Genomic DNA, 17,532 nt, shown 5'->3' on the forward strand with positions numbered 1-17,532 from the left:
ACGATAGACAAATAAACTCAGCCCGAATGACAAGGAAAAAAACTGGTATGCAATTACAACTAATTTGAGAGGGAGACACAGCCACTTTAAAAGTATCGAAGAAAACACTCTTTGTGGTTGTTTTTCTTTAATTGCCCCAACGCAGGGAGTCGGAGAGAGAACAAATTCTTTTTGATATTAATTTGACCTATTGCGCAAGGCACTTAACAGGGCCCAACTTGATTACTATAGTATGGCCACCCATCAGCAGCGGTTCGGCATTTTTTCCCAGACCAGTTTGGTGGGCCTTCCGGTTGGGTGTAACCGGGGTGGAAACTGTGCTATTCGTAAAATACACAATACCCGTTAAATATTCTGGGCAGCCACCGATCCTCCCATATTGTATCCAAGGAGGGTGGTTCTTGTGGTTAGTAGCCGGCCAATCGGCGCCGAGCATTTCTACCATATATGGAATCAATGGCTATTCACGCCAGCTGTTCAGCGGCGAGTGTACGAAACTTGTGCAGATGCAGAGAGAGAAGCGAGAGTGGTGTATGTCTGTGTGAGATGGAGCATTTTGATTCTGCGCATATTTCGGTGTGTGAATGGCAGACCAGTTTCGAATGTCCAGTCAGCTTGTATACGCGCCGCTTGTTTTCCCGCTCACTGAATGTGCCTCTTTTACTTTGGACTTTTTCAGACTACGCGCTTCACTCTGATGTGCACTGTTGATCAGTTGGCAATGAAAGAATATCCGCTGGTCAGTTGCGGTTGTTTGATTTTGGACAGGCATTGATTTCCCGTGGAATCGGATGTTATTACATATGTATCATAATATCTCCATCCGTACCGAATCACATTAATGCATTATCCATGGGAAAACGCGCGCGCTATCCTTCATTTTCACCGGCATTAATTTTGTGACATTTTTGTGGAGAAACAGCGATCTCGTTAGTATATACTGCGCGTCGCCAGGAGCGACTTCAGTGGTGTGAAAATTTCTCTCATTTACGCTAATAGAAAATGAGGCCCCTGGTGCTATGCGGCTTATATGTTCTCAGTTATATAAATGCATTATTCAGTTGGACGGCAGCCGGGGAAAAAATCTATCCCGTTATTGAGGAGTTGCCGGTGGGAACGTTTGTGGCTGACGTCCGTGAACAGCTACCGCGGAATCTCAGCAGTAAACCGGACTTGAAATTCGGTTTCCTACGGGGCTATGACAAAAAAGGCTTCTTTCAAATTAACGATACTTCAGGCCATATCAGTACGGCGATGAAACTGGACCGCGAGACGTTGTGCGCTGATCAGCATGAGCCGGCTAATTGTTATTTTGACATTCCGGTCATAACGCTGCCGTTGCACCAATTTCAAATTATCCCCATTAAAGTGGAACTGCTGGACATTAACGACAATGCGCCGGTCTTCCCACAACGGGAGATTGTCCTGGAGATCAGTGAAAATCAGCCGGTCGGGGCGAAATTCCAGATCCCACCGGCTACCGATGCCGATGGGGGTAAAGCGGCGCAGATTGAGTACTCGCTGAAAAGCCCATCGGCCGACATTCCATTCGTGATAATTAACAGTGTTAATACAGAAACACAAGACGTGTATCTGCAATTAAGCGCTCCACTGGATAGGGAAGTTAAGGATTTCTATGCGTTCTCCGTACTGGCCAAAGATCAAGGTGTACCCGCCCTTGTCGGCTCTATGGATGTGGTCATTCAAGGTAAGACACATATGCTGTATGTACAGTGACGATGTCACATGTAATTACGGAAAAGTATGAATATTTGTCGGCATAGCATACTTTCCTTATCTTTTCATTGACTTGTCAAACATCAAACATAGATATGTATCCATAGTGGCCACTTAAGGATGGGGTATGAGTGTCTATGAAAAAAACTTGTCCATCCGTGTTTACCGATGATTATGCTCAAGAACAGCATCGCTGCTGTGTCAGACAATTGTTGCGGTTTGAACTTGTTTCACCGAAGGTCAGACAGTTAAACATTATCAAAATAATAAGTGGGTTATAAGTGTAAACAAGCGGCACTTTGCAATATGTCTTGATTGTTATATGCGTTGCACTTTTGAGTGCTACCAGTTTGTTTTCATTTACACAACTGGTTGTTTATTCATTAGCACTATACAATTAGCAGAGCACAATAATTACTAAACAAAGAAAAGGTAAATAAGTATATGTATTACGAATCAGAATTAGCAGAGTTACCTTTCTAGAGACTTTTGCTTAAATTAGAAAGCAGCTTAACTGCCTATTTTTATAAATTTTAATTCATATCAGTTAAAGCACATTATTCCTTCTTTTGGTATTACTGCATAATTTTGTCTAGATAATTTTGTATAGTGGTGGACTGAGTGCACGAGCGTGATATGCAAAGCGTGATACTGGTTGCATCTCCAAAGAGTTTTTTGCTGCTGTACTTACATAATGCAAAAGGCGCTTTAATTGACCGGAAGTATAACAGACTGATCTAATATTTAGGTGAAAACGTCACCCTGTCGATCTAACGATCCATAACCAGTTTGTACATAAAATGCAAATTAAAATTTGATCGCATATCGTGCAACCGTTAATTGAGCAACCCAGTGTATGTATAAAGCATTTGCACGTTTTTTCTCTCCCAGTATTGTGCGACAGCAATCGAATCTCCCCTGTGGCTGGTTCTACACACCTTTTGTTAAAACGACCACATCCAGGCGAATACACTAATAACAACTTGATTGCTCCGCACAATTTGATAATGAAGCCGTGCACAAAATTGAGTGTGTGTTGGGTCGGCGATGGTTGGTGGCGGGTTGCGCAATATATCACATTCCTGGATACGCCTCATATATAATACATCCGAGGGTAACGGATCGAGCCGGGTCATGTTTAAACTACTGGCCGGCATTGATTTTACTTACATACCGTAAAGAGATGGGTTCCTTACCGCACCACCAACGATATGTGGACATTTTTTCCAACCACGTTACACTCTCATATATCATGATTAAACTACAAAGATTCACTTGATAGGTTCTGCGGTAACTCAAGCTGTTTTCTAAACGATTTGCTGTCGACAGTCGTTAAAAAAACCATACATTTAGCGCTTCTTGTGAAGAGAGAAAAGCCGGCTTTTTAAGTTTGACTTATGACAGCCGAGTGTTGACATGCTGGTATATAAGACAATTGATTTTTGGGGCTGGGAATAATAATTGACATGGTTTTTTCGATCGTTGGTTCTTAACGACGGAACCACTTGGAAGCCGTGCCATATCAAATGAATCACACATTTAGGAAAAGGAAAGAGAAAACCGGGAAAAAACACCCGAAACCCACTTCCGCCCTGTTGGGAGAGAAAGTAGGCCAGGCTCGTTTGTAGTCCGCTAAACTGGACGATGTGGTATTATGACAGCTGATCGTAATACCAGAAAATTAAGTGTTGTGCTTAAAGGGCAACTCCCCGCTTTTTAATCTATCACTGTGGAATAGCAGTGTACTGGGCGCATTGTACTGTTTAAAAATTCAATGCCCTTTAAATTGGAATAGGAAAAGTCTAAAATTGACAATTATCAGCCCGAATTTCCATCGGGAGTAGTTGATCGATTTCGTGTAATCCGGCGGTGTGTCCGGCAAACTAGCCGCTATTCACCATTTTCTGTGTGTGTGCAAAGTATCACAAAAATCAGGCGTCGGGTGTTGTTCTGTGGGAAGATATAATACAAGGCCTGCACGTAACGGAAGTAAGTTTATTTAGGTCGGGATAGTCCATCCGAATGGAAAATTTTGAATTTGGGTTGATGTGTCCGTCACTGGTCAGTGTGTGAGATGTGTGACTTGTACACGTGTATCCGTAGCGCGAAAATACGTTGCCATATGTGAAATCTAATATGAATGCAGATTCGCATATGTGACTGTGTGTTTACACTGATATGTCATAATTAGTTAGAAAGGATACTCTTCAATAAATGTTCAATAATCAGATTTGATGGTAAGCATACTTTTAAGTGGGTCTAATGTCAATTATTGAACAACTTAATATAAATGTTTTATAGCTATCTCTAGCAAAATACTTTTAAGTGCTCATAATTTTTTCGGTACAAGCTTGTATTCAAAATACGTTTCCGTTTACAATAATTATTTTACATACACTATCATTTGGGCCAGAATTATATTATGAAATATGTCGCATTCAGTGAACATTTCACGCCTTTCTTGGCGTAATTCCAGCGAAGACAGATAGAAAAACGTCACAGCGAGCGCAATATACACTGTAGCTGCAAAAATTCTGTGCCGGGTGATTAGAAAACATTTGCCGATTAGAGAGTTGTTTACGGCCGTAATGGGCGCTAATCAAGTCGACTTGATGAGTTAGAAGAGACTGACGGGGTTGAATTTTCTCATCCCATGTTTGTATGCTGCAGTTACGGATGCCAATGATCATGCCCCAGTTTTCGATGACCCCAGCTACGAGAAGCGCGTCCCCGAGAATGTCCCCCGTGGGACGCGCATCCTGAAAGTGCACGCCTCGGATGCCGATCTGGGCCGGAACGGGGAAATCACCTACAGTATCGCCCCCATCACCAGCAAATTAGTCCGTGACATTTTCGACATTGACGGCGAAACCGGCGAAGTCCGGCTGAAAGCCGAACTGGACCGGGAGGTCAAGGATGTCCACAAGATCTGGATCAGTGCCCGCGATCGGGCCGACAGCAACCCGCTGGACGCCAGCGTCCTGGCCACGGTCATCGTGGATGATTTGAACGATAATCCGCCGCTGATCGATGTGTCGTACTTCCCCCCGGAAGCCAGTGCCGCCTTCATCTCGGAGGACGCCCCCATCGGGACATTCGTGGCGTTGGTGCGGGTGAAGGATGCCGATGCCGGCGTCAACGGTCGCGCGGTGTGCTCCCTGCAAAGCGACACTTTCGTCCTCCAACAACAGTCCGACGACACCTACGCCATCATCACCAGTAAGATGCTGGACCGGGAGAAACGCGAGGATTACCTCTTGGAGTTGACTGCCCGCGACCAGGGCAAACCCTCCCTCGAGTCCCGCACCACTCTACAGATCCTGGTGGGCGATGTCAATGACTCGCCGCCCGTGTTTGACCGCTCTACATACTTGATTAAAGTGCGGGAGAGCGCCAAAATCGGAACGGAAATAGTTTCACTACGCGTGCAGGATCGCGATTCCAGTCCGGACAACCAACAAGTCCGCTACCGGCTACTGGAGCCGTCGAGTTTATTCAGTATTGATGATAAACGCGGCGTCATTTCCCTGCAAAGTACCTTAGATCGGGAGACCCTCGGGGACATGATCCAGTTGGCGGTGGAGGCCTTTGACCCCGAGAAGCCGGCCTTCCGCTCGCAGGCGGCGGTTGTGGTAGAAGTCCTGGATGAGAATGACAACGCACCGGAATGGTCCACCGCAGTGTATGAATTCGACATCCACAATGACCTCCGCCGGGGCACGGTGCTGGGCAGTGTCCACGCCAGTGACAGCGACTTCGGAAACAACGCCATTATCACGTACTATATCAATAGCTCGGAAATCACCATTAATCAGACATCGGGTGAGCTGGTAGCCGCCCGGGATATATTCGTCACTGAGCCACGACAGATTCAATTAACACTGCTGGCGGCCGATGGCGGTGAGCCGCGCCGTACCGCCACCGCCCAGGTCTTTATCACCATTGCCAATGTCAGCGCCAATCAGCTGGCCACGTCGCAGAATATCTTGACCACGTTTTTCGCCTCGGATGTGGGACTTCCGGTCATCGTGGCGCTGATCGTCATGGGGCTGGCGCTGTTCGGTAAGCTTAAGTCAATGTGCCGCCGTGCGCAGTAATCTGTTGACAAATCATGATTAATGGAGTGTCGAAAGACGGTCAATTTCTCAACAGTATACGCATCGGTTTTTCTTAAATGACAAAGTTGTTGATGTGTAATGAACGAGCTTTTTCGCTTGCGGTTGCGTAAAAAGACGTTTAACTATGCCTGTATAAAATTTTTACGCCCAAATAAGCGCGCAACAAATAATTTTCATTATCATAGAATTTATGGAAGTTGTTTTGTAAAATTTGTAATAACTATAACTGATGCAGAATGAGTTTTTCGCAAGAAAGCTTATTGGCAAATACTGCCGGATGTAGAAAAAAGAACCACAAACATGTGTTTTCGTTTATACTGCACATGGCTATGTAAATGAAAAAATATTCAATACAGTTTTGTACATTGCTATAAAGGATAAGTGGCTCTCATATGTTTGAAATGCACTAGCAGCAAAACGAGCAAGTGGCCCAGTTTTTTCCTTCTCCCAGTGCGACCTGCCGGCATTCTTATATGTATACATCTATACTGTGTAATGATTGTTTGTCTGGTGATGTGTTTGCAGTGGGAGCCATCTGCTTTGTGGTATTATATCGTAACAAATCCAAAGAGAACCACAGCTACAACGTCCGCATGGAGACGGCGCGTGTTTTTCAACGGGGCTCCAAAAGTCAATTAGCCCTGGGCGAGGGTAGCGGCCTGCAGAGCGACACGGACTCCTGTCATCGGCGGAGCGTGGAGAGTAGCAGTTGCAGTGCCGGTGGTACTGGCGGGGTTGATGACAAAGCCGGGTATGACTGGGTATTCCCCAATAGCCAAACGCCACCCGTCAGCTCCAGCACCAAATCATCGCGATGCTCCTCAGCCAGCACTAATCGCAATTCCCTGTTGAATGTAAGTAGATACTACTGTCGTCGCAAATCGGCGGCAGCATAATATTTCGCCGGGCTCTGTAGTAGGAAACCAGGCCAATTTTGCAATTTACTCACAAGAAGCTACTTGATGAAAATTCAAATTCGGCCTGGATGTCGATCTGGGTTGGGATACATTATATGCACATATATGCCGTATCGTCTATATATACGTGTGTGGTGTGGATTTCTCCTTGACCAAACACCATAAGAAAACGACAAGTTGTGTCATGAGAAGGGCATCCTTATGTGCTACTTGTGAATGGGGGGAAGAAGAGTAGCCTTTTCACACTGGCTGAGACGTAGAGCGTGTCAAAACCGGTGTGACACTTTTTTTCCAGCGCCCCTTTTATCTCCCTACGCCTTGCCATCCATTGAAGAGGTTATGCTTTCGGTGTCAGTGGTATATATTGACATTTTTCCCCGCCGGAACATATGCACCCAAAAACCGGCATATTTTATTATATTACCCCCGATGTGTGCACTGTGTACTGTATATAAGCAAAAACGCGAATTTTTGTACATTATATTTATGTCGGCATACCATGCGGAAAGCAAATAATCCAGTCTATGATACGTTACGTGAGGCAATATTTATCTTGCGATACCGATAATTTTCCAGCCCAGGTTTTTGAGTCAAAGAGAGAGAGCAGAACTACTCTCTTATCATAACCGCTATCCGCGCTGACGGAGCATGGTCAGCCGCGGTAAATACACGTCGGAGTTGTTTAATGCGGCATATGGAGCGAAATTGTAGAATCAACGTCACCTTAAACAGCGGTTGAGGCGTTGATATGACCCAAATATTGACCACACGTGCCGGCGCTGGTACAAAGTGGTTTTTCATCAAAATTCACTCATTTTCGCTCAGGTTGAAAATTAGCACTTTTCTCTCCGCACGGTGTGATGCGGCGCTGCGCCTGTAATAATAACTGGGCAATGTGGCGCTCGACCGACTGTCGCCGGTGAAGTGTATACGTAATAAAAATGAAAAATTGCAGACTACTGTCTTTTTAATCTTTGAGCGAAGTTCCATAAAAACGTGGTAAACATATGACATGGTATATTTTTATCAATGCCGAATGTGTAATTCCAAATAGCGAAACGTCTGTAACTTTCATAACTAGGACACACCCATTAATTTTTAAAACTTAAATATTATTATATAAGCCAAATTTTTCTTCTTGTCGCTTATTAAGAACAAGAACTGAATATTTATTAATAGTTACAAATTTATTTATTTAACGTTTTTGATTTTTGCGTACGACTGAACTGCTTTTTCATCTTGTTAGCAGGAATTCCAAACAAATACGTTTTGTATCCGTTATTCAAATTATTGAGGTAGAAACTTTAAAGGGGCGTCTGCTTGTGTGAATTATGATGTCTGTATTACAAAGAAATGAGATATCTTCATAATCTACCTTTTCAAAAAGAGCGCCAACCGCACGTATAACAGCTTTTCCATACATAAGAATAATGTTTCACGCTGTGCGTGAATACAGTCATTAGAAAGGAATATTTAAAAGGCCATCGTCTAAGAATGCTTGTGTATAATTTATGGTTCGACGTTGATCGTTGCCTGATGAATAATCGCTCGAGTATTGACCATATGGTGGACATTAGCATGGCCTAGCGCAGCTTCAAACTAAAGATGCCCATAGGGAGCCCTTTTTCCAGCGGAAGTGCACGTACAGCCTGGGTCTGTATAGAAAAGCGCAGTCTCAAGTACACTTGACTGTTTGATGTATCTTTTCGTATAGCATCACAATTCACAAGGAATATCAGCATAGAGATATTCGCTGGAAGACATAATGCGTAATGTCCATATATACTGCCAGCATGTAGCCGAACAGCATTCATTGCCGATCAGCTTAACTAACTTTATTTCTCTCCTCGATAGAATATCCATACATACCGTAGGGTTGTATCTGTTTAATGAAATTGATGAATAATTAAATATTGACACAGAATGACCAACTGCAAATGGAGAATGAATTTACGCAGCGGTCTATATATATTATGGCTGTAGCGCGTATATTTACTGCAGGGACGCTTTTTGATCGATACTGACAGCTTTATCGGTCAGGGCATTTTATGCAGATACGCGTACACGCAGACAGGGAAGAAGCAGCAGTCGGGGAATGGTTTTTAAAATTTAAAAAGCAATTCACTCCAATGGCACTGGACAATTGCCGGGGCCAGACAAAGTATGCCAAAAGAGGGAAAAGTGTAAGAGGCAGAAAATAGGAAATATGAGGACGGAACCGGCAGAATGCTGCTCTGTCTCTCTCTTTCTCTTTTTCTGCAGCCTGATGAAAATCAACACGAAGACAATACTAATGCAGCCGGCCATCGATCAGAGCAGGTGAAATGAAAGAATTTTTGAGGTTTAGAATATAGTACAATATAAACACACATATCTAATATGCTGCATAAGTGAAGTGTTTCGTGCTTTCTGTTTGTTTAATCTCAAGTTTGCCTATCCGGTACGCATATATCGGCAAAATGGCCAACCGTTTGCTCCATATATTATTCCTGTTGTCCGTATATATAAGAGGTATGCGAAGCCGGAAGAGATCCAACTGATGGAATATATACAGAGATCTTATCACAATGTTGCTGTAGTAGCCAAAAGCCATCCAAAGTGTTTGGTGATTGACCATCAATATCCAATAAAAGCAACCTGATCTGCCGTTTGGTCAAAACAGGAGAATTTTCATATTATCCCAAGTGTGTGTGTGTGAAACTGACATACAGTACACACGCAGAGAAAGTAGCATAGTAAGGAACATCATGGGAATGGTGCATGCCTGTCAGCTAGCAATTGAACCGAAGGGAAGTTCGCCGGGGTCATGGCGCACAGTCCAGTAATATCCACAGAAAATTGCAACTGAATCCGACTTCTTCCATCTCGGCAGAAATTTTAGCGTAAATGAACTTTGACTTCGCACATTCTTCCGCACTTGAGGACCTTCGAATTCATTTGAATTTCATTCTAAAGCATTGCAACTTATAAATAGATTTAGACACTTTCTAAGGCGTGGCATGTCTTATTATCTGGAATTTTTTTACTAGTATGCGGTGTATACAGATTTGCAATTCCGGATTTTTATTGTTACAAATCGCAGTTGTTTCTGTAACTAAGCAAAAATTTAGCGCTTATGAATCGTCTGATGTGTAATATAAATCATTAAAAATTTAAATCTACTCATTCGGTCCCAACTTTTTAAAATGTTGATAAATCGCAAAAGAATAAAAAGTTTTCATTAACAAGGTACAGGTGTTTAATTTTGGATAAAAAGCCGCATTCTTACTGAGATATTGAATTGCTGAACAAGTTGGTAATTGTAATCTTGAGTAAATCTGCTTTCGCTGTTCATATCGCAATTATCGGTTACTATCTACGTCATCCGTTGATACAGTAAAAATAATAGTAATATCGTTGACCAGTGGTAGCGCCGCCAAAAATTGTTTGACTGCCTGTCTAAACATATATTTTGATTCGATCAAGCCGGGAATCCCATGATCATCATTGTGTGTAATCGGCACTGGGACTGCCCAACCGGCAACATAATATCTGGCTTTTAATCGATAAAAACCGGGGGGAAATTGTTGTTTTCGATATCCTGTGGTCAGTGGAATGGAATGCGTGACCAGTGAAAGGGCTCGCTGTAATTCGCCCGATACATAATATTATACGCGAAAGTATCTGTATTCTGTGTGCAGAGTAGCCATCCTAAGCCCCTCTTTTCTTCCCCGCAAATTGCGACCTTTTCGGTCAGTAGATCCATGTTTAAATCGATCCGATTATCCGCTATGTGCGCGTTGTTTACCCCCGCTCGCGCTGCGTCATGCGCAGAATGGAATTTTGAACAGGCTGAAGTTCAGGCTATACTTCTGCATGCAACCTTTTGGAAGTTTTAATGCCCGCCAGCTAGTCAGTCGGCGCTGTACTGTTTCAACCGATTCTAATGCTAATCTACAAATCAAAACAGGACAATTTCGTGTCAGGCTCTTGAAATAATATTTGAATGACAAATTTTGTTACTTACATGTTGTACCAGAGTAACCAACATGACGTATACGTAACCTAAAAGCTGCACCGCCGCGGTGTCGGTAATGCACTTAGAGAAATTAAAACTTTTGATAGCGAAGATATGCCGTTTATGCATTTTTAAATCAAGTTCCGTATAGACTATGGCCGCATTTTTAACGTTTCAATTAAGTGTGCACATATACGTATTAGCTTATATTTTTTGTGGAAATTATTGCTTGTTTAAGAATTCATATTCCAAAAGAGAACAATTTTAATGTACTTATTTTTACTAAAGTAAAAGGTATAATGGCGGTATATGTGCCAATACATGCTGTTATATGGCCATGCCTAGCACATAAATCGGTTCATTATACGGCTGTTTTAATGGGCCTAAACTAGCGATTAATTGTGATTGATGACGATTAGGCAAAGTGCAAATGAAAGCCTCTCATTTTGTCACATGCTACTGACGTGTGTGAGAAGGGGGGATTATCAAACCGCCCGTGTCATAGTGCAGTGCAGCAGAGCCCTGTTTTCTCACCAAAATCCCTTCCCCGTGGCATGTCTGTGTACCCGGTCCCGGCGACACAACACCCTACTTGTGTGTTAGGACAGCCAGTATAAGACCGCCGTTTTGAGAACCGGCAATCAGGGCCAGGGATGCTTCACCCGCAACAACAGAACCGGATTATTAAATAGCCATTAGGATGCTACGCATCATGAATAAAAACTTGTTCCGATTGCGGTTTTAATACTTAACACTTCACTGGTTAGCTACATTAAACTTTAATTTCCATAAAAATATATACGTGTACCAGTTCGGCTGCCCGGTCGGGCAATGGGCCGGGAAATTTTGACATGTTAAATCCCTTTGACAATAGATCAAATGTGTGTCAAACACATAAATTTTTTCCACTTACACCCAACTACAAATTACAGCTGACCATCACACAAGGACATTCTCAGACATACAATGGAAGGAAAAAATCACAGGATTATCTGTCCATTTTCCGAATAAGTTTCTTTCTGGGTTTATATAAGGAAACAAATAAAATTGATGAGTGTATTTATCGTTGCAGGATTATGGAAAAGTCGTTAATGGCCCTATAATTTATGATGTTGTCAATGAAGAAACCACTAGTCCACCGGGAAAAACCATCCAGACATTTCAAGTAAGCCGCTTAATGATGCAGTGAAGAAGAAGAGCGCAACGCCGGTCATCTGGCCTAATGAGTTTTCGTCCGCGCGCGCGTCTGTCCATGTTATGATAGGCGCATCTGTGCCGCAACGCATATCTGTATATCGAGAGAGAAATTTTCATCTTCTTTATTAAGCCAATTAGTTGACACCTTCCAGACCATTAATTCTGATTTATTTCCTGTCCCTAACCAGTACGCTAGTCGGGTATGCCGGTCAGTGAAAATCAATTATTATCCCCGGCGTTCACCGCGGGCTGTTGTGGTCATTCTGGGCCACATCGTTTGCTTAGTGTATTTCCGGTGTTATCCCATTTAAATGCCAATGATCAGCATTATGCTTCCCTCTTTGCGCGCTCACTGACTTTTGTGCCTAATTATTCCACATTTGATTATATATATGTGGCTGTTTGCAGTTGGCTAATCAATTACAAAAGACGCTAGATCAGGATGTGGATAACAGCGGTGAGGAGGACGATGATGGGGGCTTCAAGCGGCCATCGGTGATACGAGGTAAATACTCCATTGTCTGAGATGGGGATGCGAGCGCGCGATGCCGGTTCAGTGTGTGTTTCCTCGGGTGACGGCCTATATTATCTCTTCTTCTGTGTATCCCCCCTAATCTTCTATCTTTATCTCACACTACCTATTCAAAATGCATTCTTCTCACTCCACATGGCCCTCTCTCTCTGACCACTCCACCAGGTATGGGGTCGCCGTTTTAAAACCGGCACAAATTCATTTCCGGTGTAATTGGCTATTTTTCCCCGGTTTCTCCGCTTCTCTATACATGCCGGCGCCACGAGCGTATTGTCTGACACGCATATCTGGCTTTTCCGCAGCTTCCTCATTCTACCAAGCGGCACGACATCCGCTGACCCTGTCGACAGCCCGTTGTGCCAGCAGTATCAATGGGACCTGCAGTACACCAGCCAATTTCCAGCGGGTCAACAGTCTGCCGCGGCGTGTCTCGCTGAATAAACGCGGCTCACTGCCACCGCCGCCCGCGGAGAGCGGCTACAGTTCCAACTCTTCTTTTATCATTCGCGCCAACCCTATCGCCTACCCCACCTCCCCCCACCGGGAGCCGGTCACCTCTCTGAGTCCCATGACCCGCAATTACATCGATGCCCTGCAAGTGGGACGGATTTATGCCCTGACACCGGTTCCCGGTGGCGGCGCGGGTGCGCAGCCAGTGTATGCGGCTAGTCAGTCGCAACCCAGTAGTCAGGATCAGGACCAAATCTCCAGTCCGTTTTCCAGTTCGCTCAACATGTCCGCCACGAGCGGCAAATCCACCTTATCCTCATCCATCGGTGCCGGTTTGGAGTTTGATGATTTTCTCCCATCGCCACCGATCGGATTGCTTCCCATCCCACCGACACCGCCGCAGTTTGGCGTGTCTCAAGTCGTAGAATACCAATCGCTTTGTTGAAACGGAAGTGCACAATTGTGTCAATAATGTTACAAGAATTTGTGTTTTTTGTTAAAATTTTTTAACGGGCATTTATCGTTTGGACCATTTTCGTACGCAATTGCTTCCTGAAGGGTTTCATGGTCAGTCGGTTGTCACTGTATTCTGGATCTGGTCGGAGAGGAAAATGTTTCTAGTGCACATTTTTTAAAATGTTGATCTGTCTATTTATTATTGGTCACATGTGGCCAGTTCAGTGCAACATAGCGTGTACAGCGCGAAATGCAGTAAAATTCCCCGTTTTACGATTAATGCGCGTTTTCCGCATGAAATGCTACAAAACCCACAAAGTTGACAAAATATCTGATCGTACAGTAAAGAGTTACGACAAGCCCAGCACAGCGAAAGAGACCGAATCCAATTTAAAGTGAAAAGGCTGTCCAGAGTAATCCTTAGCAGTGCAGTGCGCCCGAATCATTACTGATATCGGTTGTTTCCGTATCCTGCGTTTATAGGTCGCTGATTGCCACCTGAAACACAGAGAGAGCCGAGAATAAGTGCGCGCGTTATATGAGGAACAACACTGATCCCATACGAAAGTGATGCGGTCAGAATGCGAACGCGTGCATTTTGGCTTCTTCTATTCTGCACGATTTCTCAATCTAACGAATTTTTAAAAATCTCTGCTATTATTTTTTTCTACTTCAGTTAAAAGCCCTGCTGGTCAGAAATCCAGTGGTTGATGTCGATCGGATTTCGTGCTAGCTCAATCGAAAAAGTAGTCGTTCTGCAAAGTGGTACTAAAATGTGCGCAAGCGTCTAAATTTCCGTAAGATAGCGCATACCTGGCATACGATTTAGAGACAACCAACTAACTACATAATTTCAACAGTCGGATTTGCGCGAAGTTAATTGGAAATATACAGAAAGATGACCAAATCAGCATAGTTTTTCCGCATCACTTTCGTACGGGGATCTCACTACGGACTGTGCACTCTCTGGAAATGGTGCAAAAAATTGGGCTTGTTTAGCCAATTTAGCCGGTAATGGAGCTTCCAATTTGCACTTTAATGGGCACGGAAGCGAGTAATATCAAGCAGCACTGCCTGCCGCTCAGCGGCGTTTAACGAAGTTTGTTAACAGGTAAATTCGATTACTTGCACGCCAGGGAAAAATACATTTCACCACCAATGCAGTGCATGTGTCAATCCATAAAACTGTTCTAAATATTTTGTATGCACCGCTATTCACGTTTGAAAAGTGGCAATTCATTCGAAAAAAATTCAGCACAACAGAACTTTGGATAACTTTGCCGCAACTTACCGCACGGCGCATAAGTACAGTAATAGCCATCATATGCAAAAATAATGTATTCACGTATTCTTACGGTTAGCATTTGTGACCGAAATGCAATTAGCGTAGGTACTGTAACTGATTTATACAAAACAATATTTACAACTGTAGGTGTATGTAAACTGTAGCGTCAGAAATTGTCTCAGCAATGCTAAGCATAAATTTTCACGCGAAACAAATTACTACTGTATTTGTGAAGGCAAATGTTCTAGGAAAGAAAACATAAAGAAAGAAAAAAGGAACTGTAAAGAAAAAACCGCGCATTCCATTCGCATACTCACTCGCCTTGAATAATGTACATCAGATTTAGCGTCACTTATAAACTAACCATTTGCGAATTACACGGAGGGAACCCTATAAAAAATACTACTTATGACCTTAACCAAGTGATATGAATTACAAGGTCGAGCTTTGTCATTTGTCAAAAAGCTGTTAGATTCAACGTGGTTTTTGTTAGAACAGAGGAAGCGGCACCTAGAAATGTCCCATCGGTAAAACACACAATAATATGATCAAAGCATCGCGTTTCTTTTCTGACAGGAAAAAACCATGATAATTAATTACAATCTAACCTAAAGCTGTACCACTGTGGACTTAAATATGTAACAAATCGTGATTAATTACCGGCATTGACGGCTGACATGAACTGGTGCTGACTGTACTGGACACTGCTGCTGTATTGACGCTGCTGTTGTTGTTGCGAGCTGTGGTGATGAATCGTCGTCGTCTGCTGTTGCTGCTGGTGGTTTTGCTGTTGATTAAATTGCTGCTGATCATATTGATAGTTTTTGTTGTAAAACTGCTGGTTTATCTTGTTGGTATCACCGAAACGGCCATCCTGGTCAGCGAAATTCTTTTTGGTTTCCTCCGCGATTTTTGGTCCATATGGTGGAAGATCCGGCCGAATTTTCTGCACCTATACATGCACGTATAAATATTAACTGGTTCTTCGAAGATTAATATCACTAACAAAACAAACAATAATCAACACTCGTTATCACAGTAACATATCAGAACAGCTACAATAAGCACATAATAATGTGCAGAATCATGAAGAAAGTCATCGTACATATAAGGGCTGTAGAAGGAACGAAACTCCTGTTAAACGAAACCGCAGCACTCAGTGTGTATTAATTTAAGCAAGTATTCAGTGTGTATTAATTTAACCAGCACAGCTCACAGGCTGCCACCAAACGTGTTAGTACATATAATTATTCGTTTACCAAGTTACTGAGAAATAATATTTGTGCCCCAATACGCTCGCGGTATGCTTACGATTTTGCCAAGCTGGCTCAAGCAGTTGTACACAGCTCCTTAAAACGGAAGACGTTGTCATTAATGATGTGCTGAGTACATTAATTAAATCATGGAGCATAACAAACCGATATCCTGTTTATCCCACAAGTCAGTGGTCAGGAACAGATCCACATGGTTAACGCCTAAACGCCGGCAGGCTGCGTTGAACATGCCAAGATTCTCCATCAGCTTGATAGGTCCACCGGATGTGTTAATTTTTCGTATCAGCTGAGGGTCGATTCGTTGCATAAACCTGCGTGGATACAGTTTCGTGATCAGACTACCAAAGTGAGTTCAACGAATTTCACCAGGGATTTACTCCAACTGCACTTTTTTATGTAAAACGCGATTCGTGATACATCGGCTGTCAGAATAAAAGAAGTACCATCTAACCGGCATCGTATTGATTAATTAACAATATTCACAGATTTAAGATCAAGAAACCACAAAAACTCTAGGAATGGCTTTACTAATTTAATTCACAATACTTAACAGTTAATGACCACGTAATACAATAAACACATAGTGCGGACTCACTACTTGTAAGTTGTAAGCACCAGAATTACATACTATTTGAAACTGAAGTCAAAAGTTTTAATGATATGCAATATTTCTATCATTTTATTTAACGTACATGGAAAACAATTAATTCTATCATTTAGACACTAACGTATTCTGCAAACGCAGCTGTAGAAAACGATTTATGTCATTACTTTTTAACATATACGTGATCTCACGATCATTCTGTACCTACCGGCACAGCACTTGACCATCTTTCAATAATTCGTCAAATGGAACATTTGCCGGCACCGGCTCCCGTAGTACGCCGAATATCCACTGCAGCGCAGCTTGTTCTTCCGCTAAATCACGGCCACCTCGGAACTGAAACCCAAAGACTTTGTAAATTCGGTCATGGAAAATTTAATAATTTTCACTGTACGGGTTCTGACCTTTCTTCCACCAAAAACCGTGGACGACTGTGCCATTTTTTTCAAAATGTAACGCACCGAGTAAAAAGAACGAAACACAGAAATTTCTTAGCGATGTGTCTGACTATAACCAGATGTGGAATCTCAAAGCAGACAGAAAATACTGAATCGATTAAGCAGACAGAACAAGAAAAACGTACACTTGTTTACCTAGGCGCCAGCCAAAAATAATCCCATGAACTTAACTCAGCCTAGTCACCAACTAATATCAAACAAATTGCCATCCAAAAAAACCAATACCATCACAAGAAATTATAGCGATTCTTATTTCTCATTCACGACAGATTAAAGATTTTGAGTTTACACGACACGAGCTGCCGAAAAACATTGTGGAAGATACAAAGAATATAAACAAACGAGATTATCAAGGTTTATAGAATAATAATCTTCCAATGAAAGAAGATATCTCTATATTTGGCCGCGATTGGATGCAAAAAAATACTGACGAATCAATTTTAAAGCTACTGAAATCCAACCACATCGACTAAATGCCAATTAAGCAAAACGCGAACCGCAAAACTG

The 17,532-nt window shown here is 42.8% G+C and overlaps 2 protein-coding genes across 3 annotated transcripts; one reads left to right on the plus strand and one right to left on the minus strand.

The window, feature by feature from the left end:
• The first annotated feature begins 527 nt into the window (after nt 1–527).
• On the plus strand, nt 528–13,672 carry LOC129582079 (protocadherin beta-1-like). Of its 2 annotated transcripts, none has more exons than XR_008689586.1 (6): nt 528–1,708; nt 4,408–5,799; nt 6,381–6,709; nt 11,842–11,934; nt 12,375–12,663; nt 12,801–12,891. XR_008689586.1 is itself a non-coding variant. In XM_055473484.1 (6 exons), exons 1-6 carry the CDS (start codon nt 1,003–1,005, stop codon nt 13,391–13,393), a joined length of 3,210 nt encoding a protein of 1,069 aa, XP_055329459.1. In that variant the 5' UTR covers nt 528–1,002; the 3' UTR covers nt 13,394–13,672. The 2 variants fall into 2 exon arrangements, 1 of the variants encoding a protein (XP_055329459.1); XM_055473484.1 differs by having other exon boundaries at nt 12,375–12,471; nt 12,801–13,672.
• On the minus strand, nt 13,598–17,217 carry LOC129582090 (muscle-specific protein 20-like). Its single transcript, XM_055473499.1, has 6 exons — nt 16,972–17,217; nt 16,776–16,903; nt 16,108–16,274; nt 16,001–16,038; nt 15,350–15,641; nt 13,598–13,902 (listed from the first exon to the last, which is right to left on the minus strand). Exons 1-6 carry the CDS (start codon nt 17,005–17,007, stop codon nt 13,850–13,852), a joined length of 714 nt encoding a protein of 237 aa, XP_055329474.1. The 5' UTR covers nt 17,008–17,217; the 3' UTR covers nt 13,598–13,849.
• Between the last annotated feature and the right edge of the window lie 315 nt (nt 17,218–17,532).

Source organism: Paramacrobiotus metropolitanus, unplaced genomic scaffold (assembly GCF_019649055.1).
Source record: "Paramacrobiotus metropolitanus isolate TYO unplaced genomic scaffold, Prichtersi_v1.0 Parri_scaffold0000006, whole genome shotgun sequence".
NCBI classification, from domain to species: domain Eukaryota; kingdom Metazoa; phylum Tardigrada; class Eutardigrada; order Parachela; family Macrobiotidae; genus Paramacrobiotus; species Paramacrobiotus metropolitanus.